The 10,000-nt window shown below is 44.0% G+C and overlaps 1 protein-coding gene across 3 annotated transcripts in view; it reads right to left on the bottom strand.

Moving 5' to 3' along the window:
* Positions 1–9,559, bottom strand: part of fbxo3 (F-box protein 3) — a 17,600-nt gene extending 8,041 nt beyond the window's left edge. For 2 of the 3 annotated variants that reach the window (XM_083758789.1, XM_083758790.1), the window contains exons 1-6: positions 9,463–9,559; positions 8,492–8,581; positions 6,698–6,861; positions 5,122–5,236; positions 4,299–4,503; positions 2,210–2,255 (exon numbers count right to left, since the gene is read on the bottom strand). In XM_083758789.1, the coding sequence (XP_083614915.1) occupies positions 2,210–2,255; positions 4,299–4,503; positions 5,122–5,236; positions 6,698–6,861; positions 8,492–8,581; positions 9,463–9,554 (712 nt within the window). In that variant the 5' untranslated portion in view covers positions 9,555–9,559. The remainder of the gene's footprint in view (positions 1–2,209; positions 2,256–4,298; positions 4,504–5,121; positions 5,237–6,697; positions 6,862–8,491; positions 8,582–9,462) is intronic. The other variant, XM_083758791.1, reaches the window with a different exon arrangement.
* Positions 9,560–10,000: the final 441 nt, after the last annotated feature.

The raw sequence follows: 10,000 nt of genomic DNA, 5'->3' as shown, positions 1-10,000 counted from the left end.
AGAACATGAGGGTTTAAACTACAACCTACACACACAGACACAGAGAACATGAGGGTTAATAAACTACAACCTACACACATAGACACAGAGAACATGAGGGTTTAAACTACAACCTACACACACAGACACAGAGAACATGAGGGTTTAAACTACAACCTACACACACAGACACAGAGAACATGAGGGTTTAAAAACTACAACCTACACACACAGACACAGAGAACATGAGGGTTTAAACTACAACCTACACACACAGACACAGAGAACATGAGGGTTAATAAACTACAACCTACACACATAGACACAGAGAACATGAGGGTTTAAACTACAACCTACACACACAGACACAGAGAACATGAGGGTTAATAAACTACAACCTACACACATAGACACAGAGAACATGAGGGTTTAAAACTACAACCTACACACACAGACACAGAGAACATGAGGGTTAATAAACTACAACCTACACACATAGACACAGAGAACATGAGGGTTTAAACTACAACCTACACACACAGACACAGAGAACATGAGGGTTAATAAACTACAACCTACACACATAGACACAGAGAACATGAGGGTTTAAACTACAACCTACACACATAGACACAGAGAACATGAGGGTTTAAACTACAACCTACACACACAGACACAGAGAACATGAGGGTTTAAACTACAACCTACACACATAGACACAGAGAACATGAGGGTTAATAAACTACAACCTACACACACAGACACAGAGAACATGAGGGTTTAAACTACAACCTACACACACAGACACAGAGAACATGAGGGTTTAAACTACAACCTACACACATAGACACAGAGAACATGAGGGTTAATAAACTACAACCTACACACATAGACACAGAGAACATGAGGGTTTAAACTACAACCTACACACATAGACACAGAGAACATGAGGGTTTAAACTACAACCTACACACACAGACACAGAGAACATGAGGGTTTAAACTACAACCTACACACATAGACACAGAGAACATGAGGGTTTAAAAACTACAACCTACACACACAGACACAGAGAACATGAGGGTTTAAACTACAACCTACACACACAGACACAGAGAACATGAGGGTTTAAACTACAACCTACACACACAGACACAGAGAACATGAGGGTTTAAACTACAACCTACACACACAGACACAGAGAACATGAGGGTTTAAAAACTACAACCTACACACACAGACACAGAGAACATGAGGGTTAATAAACTACAACCTACACACATAGACACAGAGAACATGAGGGTTTAAAAACTACAACCTACACACACAGACACAGAGAACATGAGGGTTAATAAACTACAACCTACACACATAGACACAGAGAACATGAGGGTTTAAAAACTACAACCTACACACATAGACACAGAGAACATGAGGGTTTAAAAACTACAACCTACACACACAGACACAGAGAACATGAGGGTTTAAAAACTACAACCTACACACACAGACACAGAGAACATGAGGGTTTAAAAACTACAACCTACACACACAGACACAGAGAACATGAGGGTTTAAACTACAACCTACACACATAGACACAGAGAACATGAGGGTTTAAACTACAACCTACACACACAGACACAGAGAACATGAGGGTTTAAACTACAACCTACACACAGAGACACAGAGAACATGAGGGTTTAAACTACAACCTACACACATAGACACAGAGAACATGAGGGTTTAAACTACAACCTACACACACAGACACAGAGAACATGAGGGTTTAAACTACAACCTACACACATAGACACAGAGAACATGAGGGTTTAAACTACAACCTACACACATAGACACAGAGAACATGAGGGTTTAAACTACAACCTACACACAGACACAGAGAACATGAGGGTTTAAACTACAACCTACACACACAGACACAGAGAACATGAGGGTTTAAACTACAACCTACACACACAAACACAGAGAACATGAGGGTTTAAACTACAACCTACACACACAGACACAGAGAACATGAGGGTTTAAACTACAACCTACACACATAGACACAGAGAACATGAGGGTTTAAACTACAACCTACATATAAGCCTAGTGACATCCCAATATAAACCCCTCCCCTAACCATAATTGCATGGCTCCTATGGAATCACATGACTGATTTAATCGTGCGTGCGTGGATCGGACACACGCGTGTCAGTCAACTCACCAGTGATAAACATGTCAATGGCTGAAGGGTCCTGAGCCATCTGATCCTACACACGCACGTGCACACACACACACATGCACGTGCGCACACACGCGCGCGCACACACACACACACACACACACACACACACACACACATACACACACACACAAACGCACACAAACGCACGCATGGGCACGCACACACACACACACACACGCACACACACAAACACGCTAGGTTAGAACAGTGTTTGGTGTAAAACACTGAGGTAATGATAATATTAACAATAATATATTTAATATATTATATGTGTTTTAGTATGTTTTCAGGATGAATCAGTGTTCAGCTTTAAGTCTGAGGACCCCTAGTCAGGGTCCTCAGAGTCACTACAGAATCTTTCTGTGATAGAAACGTTACATTAACAATAATTTAACTCTCAAGAGCATAAATTAACGTTTATAAGTTTACGTTCTCAAGAGTTAAAGACCTAATAAAGGTCCAAATGCTTTCGAACCGGCTCCCCAATAATTTAGCTGATCGTTTAGCCGATGCTCATAAACCAGAGCGAGTCATCGAGAATCATAATTAAAGCTAAGAACCTAACAGTGGGATATCAATATAATGAAATTATCAAACGCACTAGAGAGTGCTACTGTATGTCTAGTGATGCACTGAATATTCGGCTGCAGAAAATGTTCGTCAGAAAATGGCTAAAAATGCATTTTCGGCCTATTCGGTTTCGGCCCGAATAGGCAGAAAATATATCACCGAATAGTGTATGCAATTAATGCATTCAAAAGAGCTGAATACATGTTTTATCGACCCATAATAACCATTTATTTTGCCATAAATCAGGTCGCTTTAAGATACGGCCATGACAGCAATAGTAGGAAGAAAGATATATAATATTAATATTCGGATATTCGGTTTTCGGGCCAACTGTTTCCTATATTCGGTATTCAGTTTCGGGCCAAGAATGTCCCTACATATGTCTACATGAAATGTTATCTAAGGCTTCACACACACACCATCTGTGAACGCCGCGTACCAAAACAGCCGCCTCCGTTATTTTCAATTAACCTTTCCCACACCGGCGGCGTCCGACGCGCGCTCACGCCTCGCCTGACGCTCCGATACGCCACCGTTCTATTTCCCAGGGTCGCGTCGCTGCGCACCCAATGGGCTGTATTTTGCGTGTCTTAAGTACCAGGTCTTATTCCCTAACTTGAGTAAACTAAAGACCTGGAGGCGTGATGATCAATGCCATTTGGCTATTCTGAGTGGCCAAAGAGTCTTCAGTTCCAAATTTGCATTTCCACTTTGTTTACAATGTCCACCATTGTTGATTTTCCAAGCTGGCATGGAATGGAAACAAGCCTGGTTTTATCTAGCATCAGTATTATAATGACTCAAATATTAAATAATCTGCATATCAGCACCCCCACCATCTCAGGACATTGTGGTACTGCAGCTAAACCTGCTTTCAAAGTCCAGAAAGAAATGACAAGGCCTGGTTATGTCAGAGTGGTGATTGAGGATCAAACCATTAGAAATAACTTTGAGGGACATAGAGAATATGATTATTAAATATTAAAAGCAGTTTTAAAATGCATGTTATTTGCGCTTTAAGACACGCAAAATACAGCCCAATGTGTTTAAGTTACATAAGTTGAACCTTTATGCCTCTAAGGTCGTCGAGGCTAGGGTTCACCTGGACCCCCCCCGCCCCCAGCTTGGTGGTCCCCAGCCCGGTGGTCCCCCCCTAACCCTAACCCTAACCCGGGGGCCACGGGTCCACAGAGAGCACACTGACCGGACAGTGGTAGAAGATGACAGAGAGCACACTGACCGGACAGTGGTAGAAGATGACAGAGAGCACACTGACCGGACAGTGGTAGAAGATGACAGAGAGCACACTGACCGGACAGTGGTAGAAGATGACAGAGAGCACACTGACCGGACAGTGGTAGAAGATGACAGAGAGCACACTGACCGGACAGTGGTAGAAGATGACAGAGAGCACACTGACCGGACAGTGGTAGAAGATGACAGAGAGCACACTGACCGGACAGTGGTAGAAGATGTCGGACACAGAGAGCACACTGACCGGACAGTGGTAGAAGATGTCGGCCACGTTGCGGCCCTCGGTGGCCTCCAGGGCCATGTACTGGCTGAGGCCGGTGTGGAAGCAGAAGGTGAGCGGCAGACAGTGTCTCATCCCCTTCCGGGTCTGGAAGCCGCCGGCCGCCGTCTCCACGTCCAGGAGGTCCTCTGAGCGGTAGTGGTTGGACAGAGCCATGCTGCCCATCAACCTGCACGCACGCACGCACACACACACACACACGCACGCACGCACACACACGCACGCACGCACGCACGCACGCACGCACACACGCACGCATGGACGCACACACACACGCACGCACGCACGCACGCACGCACGGACACACACACCATTTACAATGTTACAATTTAGGCATTTATAGCAGACGCTCTTAACCCATTTTGACCTGAGATCAGATTCTATAATAAACGTCTTCTACATCCTGACAGTTTTCTGAAAAAGCTATGTTTCTATGTCAGTCGTTATTCGAATTTTCAAAAATAGAGCAGACCTACAAGCTCGTAGCGCGCCACTCGGTGGCGCGCTATGAGCTTGTAGATCTGCTATTTCTCAATAGCTAAAGCATAACATGATGCTAACACCAAAAGGGGTTAACCCATTTACCAGCTCAGTGGCCTTGTGGTTAGACTATCCGCCATGAGACGGGGAGGTCGGGTGTTCGATCCCCGGCCGGGTCATACCAAAGACTCTAAAAATGGGACCCACAGACAGACAGACAGACAGACAGACAGACAGACAGGTAGGACAGACAGACAGACAGACAGACAGGTAGGACAGACAGACTGACAGACAGACGGGTACGAACCCAGGAACAACCAGTTTCTGTCCGTTGTGTATGCGGTAGGAACATCGGTAGTCATTGGGCAGCTTGCAGCCAATCTGCGCCTCGATGGCGTCTAGCTCCTCCTCTTTGGCACCCTCTGTAACAAACAACCAATCACACACACACACAGCTGCATTATGCAGGCGGGTACACACTGTAGGACAGCCAATCACAATCACGTCGCACACAGCTGTATTATGACAGACATAGGGCCCTATTTTCATCACTGCCTTACCCCTTTATCCCTAAACGTTTTTTTCTTTTTACTAATTAGATTTTTTTATTTAATAGTTCACACATAGCTGATCTACAAGCTCACAACGTAGATGTAAAAGGTAGTAAAAAAGGTAAAGAAGTTTAGGCATAAGGGGCATAAGGCATAAGGGCTTAAAGGGATAGTTCAGATTTTTTGAACTTAAGTTGTATGAAATACTTGCCATTCATATAGTGGTTGCAACTGTATTAATTGACTGCCCCGAGTCCCGTGGTGGGAGTTCTGCTGTGGTTTTGGTCAATATTAAGTAGTTCCGGTCATTTTGTGGGGGGCACTAGGGTAAATTAATCCACAAAACGAAAGTAATTTGTATTGTTGACCTATTTCTAAAATATTAGCACGACTTTCGTTCAACTTTGACCCCGCCATCACATGGAACAATTTTTTGGGCGTAGTGATATGGACACAAAAAACATAGTTCTGTGTGATAGAGGGGGAAATAAATAACGAAAGTTGCACTAATATTTTAGAAATAGGTCAACAATACAAATAACGTTAGTTTTGTGGATTAATTTACTTTTACTGTGTGGCCCCCCAGTGCCCCCCCCCCCCCCCCCACAAAATGACCGGAACTACTTGATATTTCACCAAAACCAGAGCAGAACTCCCACCACGGGACTCGGGCAATCAATTAATACAGTTGCAACCACTATATTAATGGCAAGTATTTCATACAACTTAAGTTAAAAAAATCTGAACTATCCCTTTAATCAGACCAGTGTGTGTCCAGTGGAAACCCTCGTATGAATCTGATCTCAGGTCAGAATGGATTAACACAGTGATGAAAATAGAGCCAAGAGACTCCCAGCTAAGTGTTGTGTCGGTCATGAACAAACGGGGTCAATGGGTCAACGGGGTTCAATCGAACAAGTTATTTTTGCGTGAACGAAATTAACTAGTGAATGTGTCGAAGTTAGAAAAATAGCAGATAGCGAAAGTATAGCAGATCTACAAGCTCACAACGTGTCGCGCTGCAACGCGTTGAGAGCTTGTAGATCAGCTATTTTCGGGGCGCAACCCAGCAGTCTTTAGCTAGTGGAGATGCGGTGTGTATACGACATGGATTTATAAACAAATTAGTTTGACGCAAAATATTATATTTTTAAGTATTTACTATTCAAGTTCAGGAGCTAGACATGTGAACACAGACAGACAGACAGACAGACAGACAGACAGACAGACAGACAGACAGACAGACAGACAGACAGACAGACAGACAGACAGACAGACAGACACACACACAGACAGACAGACAGACAGACAGACACACACAGACAGACAGACCTTTCAGTGAAGCCAGCATCCTGGGACAGGTGTTCTGCAGGAAGCCGTTGAGCTGCTCCCAGGCGGTCTTCAGGGTGGCGTAGTCGTGGACGTAGCGACCCAGGTCCACATAGTACTGCTTAAACAACGCCTTCCACGACACGCCGCTCGCCGCTCTGTCGCTCCTGAAACACACGTACACACACACGCACACACACACTCCGTATGAACAGAGTCCTAATGTGTGAGCTATCGCTTACCTATTATTGGTTCAGTGGCACAAATGTCCCACGGAGTCTGACCAATCCACAAAGACGATGAGTTGGGTTTGGTCAATCAAGAAAGCCGGTGACTGTTGATCTCTTAATAGTGCATTAATAGAATAATAGAATATCCGACTATCAAACTGTTATTTGACACTGTAAATCAAAAATAGAGTTTCTTTTTTTTAAATACTTTTCATGTTGTTGTATTTTTGGCTTTTCTACAGCAGTAGCTGTAAACTCTGTTGTTGGTAGTTCTCCAATTTAAGTACTAATCCATTCCTGGTTGATTGTTTTATCATATCATAAGCCTACTGTACGTGGGTTTTGCCGTCACCGTCACTCAATGTGCGGTGGCTTGGTTCAGGAAAGATGTTCTTGGGGAAAAAGCATGTGTCGTACGCTCAATGGGGACGACTACAGTGTGTAAATACTTTACTTACTATTGGTGAGTTTAATTACTGTAGTTTGTTCAACAAGTTAGATTGGAGACGTGCCGGTGTGTTCTCCTGTACAGTAGCCTATTATTATATCCACAGTTTGTTGACACTACAGTAGCTCTTTGCCGTGATGGCATGTTTATTATTCCTCTTTCTTTATGCTTATCCAACAAGGGCGCAAGCGTGAGGACTTATTAAAAACAGCTATGTCTCGATCATAGTTATAATGGTCACGATGGAGTGAAGTTGATCATTGATTCATAGCCTGCTACTGCTAGCAGCATGTAATCATAACCTAGCTCCCTACACCCACACTTTCTTTTTTGTCTCTAAATTTTTATCCCACGATTTTGTAACCCAGTTTTTCTTTTTTCACCCAGTGCCAATTATCTAATGTAATCCTGGGCGCTACACTCCCTCTGCCAACCTGGGGGGGGGCAGCGGACTGACCTCATGCTTCCTTCTATGCATGAGGAGTCCAAGTTGCTTCTTTTCACCTGACAGAGGGGAATTTCCCCGGTTGGACGTAGCGCGTGGAAGGGACACGTTATTCCAACCAGTTCCTTTCCCCTCCATCAGGCGCCCCGGCTGGCCAGGGGGAGGTAGTTTTAGAGACCAGGATTACGGCATGATTACGGCAGGGTATCTACCTTAGGGGACACGGGGAGAACATGCAAACTCCACACAGAAAGGCCCTTTCGCCAACCCCCGCCTCGGGTATGGGCACTGATGACGCGGAGGAGGGAACACGCCGCCAGTGCCCACAGCGTCCCCAGCGGGAATCGAACCCAGGACCTTCTAGCTGTGAGGCGACAAACACACCCACACTTTCTGAAAAATTCAGCTGAATATAGGAGGGGCTAGTGCCCCTCAAAAAAGACCGGTGAAAAGACCAAAATACAAAAACCTACAACAAACCTTTTCCAGAAGTGGAAAATGTACTTATTTCAAATGTTTAAATATGTCCGACTGGGAACCCTCAACCCTGTATTTACAATGGTAGTGTGCTTGTGCACGCATGTGTGTGTGTGTGTGTGTGTGTGTGTGTGTGAGAGAGAGAGTGTGTGTTTGTGTGTGTGTGTGTGTGTGTGTGTGTGTGTGTGTGCACTCACTCTGACAGCAGCCAGTGCCTGACACACAGGTTCTTCCACAGAGCGTTCTGTCCAGAGAGTTCATTAAACCTCCTGCTGACATAACTGCAACTACACACACACACACACACACACACACACACACACACACACACACACACACACACACACACACACACAATTACATAATGATTATTAGGAATAATGTTGTTGTATTCAAATATTATTTGCAATAATATGATTTAAAGGGGCAGGAGTAAGTTGCATACATACATACATTTCAGCAATTTGAAAATAGCCAATCTAAAAGCTGCAGTATTGGTACTTTTACACAACACAACGTATGGTGTAATATTACACATGATGCAGCCGTTATGTCATAACGTTGGTTATGCAAAGCAAGTTATTGGCATTGTGCACAGATCTACAAGCTCACACCGTGGGGCACAATAATATGCGACCCGTTGTGAGCTTGTAGAGATCACAAAAGAAGTGTGTTGAACAAACGCTCTTTGATTCAATAAATAACAAAACTTCACAAAATGCTATTGTTTTAGCTTTAGTGTTTGGTTTGTTATGGAAGCAGTTTGATGTTTAAAAAAAACCCCGTCATAATTAATTAAATAAATAATAATAATAATAACAATAATAATGTTTGTTTTGGTTGACAGTTTGGTGTCGAGAGACGTAAACAGGGGCACATTCACTCTGTAAGTTCACATTTCCGGTGCGGAGCATGCGAGCGGATACGGAAACGCGTTTCCCCATGCATGTGTGCGTGGAAACGGACCGGATGCGGACGCAACCGCAGGGGCTGGGCTCTAGAGCGGATGTGCGCGTCGCGGACAGCTAAAGCAGACAGATGGGATGGATGTATGGAACTATGGACGCCGCGGAACGAACGAACCAAAACGCGAGGTTTTGGTTCATACAATAAAAGAACGTCGCGTTAATTGTCGTCGCCGTCGGCGTAACGAAGTGTTCTGGAGAACCTGAGCAGGTCGTCGAAGTCCAGGAAGGAGAAGACGAGCAGCAGAGGGTCTGAAGGCAGAGTGTGGAGCTGCAGCTCCGAGGCCGCCGCCATGTTGGTTCGACCGACACACAACAACACAATGACAACACTGGACCGACTGGTTGCCAGGTTGAGAGGAAAACAAGCGGCACACTACTGGGGGTTGCCAAGTTGAGGGAGAAACAAAGCGCTGGTCAGGTATGATTGAATTCTTTTTTTTTTTCTTTTTTTTTCACAGTTTGTACTGTATGTATGAAAGTACAGGTCAATATAAAAACTGTTACTTCAAACAAAGACTAAGGGTATCTCTCTAGCGGGCGCTGTTTTTCCTTTTTCTTTTGACGTCAGGTTCTCAGATTGACATAATTATTTGAGGGTCCTCCATTTTCACTACACTCATATGTTTTTTTATTATTATTTTTTAACTTTTCAACTATATTATAGTTGAAAAGTTAAAAAAATAAATAAAATAAAATAAAAACATGTAGGCCTACAGTGTGGAAAGGAAAAACAGGGGT

The sequence above is a fragment of the Protomyctophum parallelum genome (assembly GCF_964188405.1).
Source record: "Protomyctophum parallelum genome assembly, chromosome: 23".
NCBI lineage: Eukaryota > Metazoa > Chordata > Actinopteri > Myctophiformes > Myctophidae > Protomyctophum > Protomyctophum parallelum.
The sequence above is the reverse complement of the archived record's forward strand: the minus strand, read 5'-3'. Positions and strand labels throughout refer to the sequence as shown.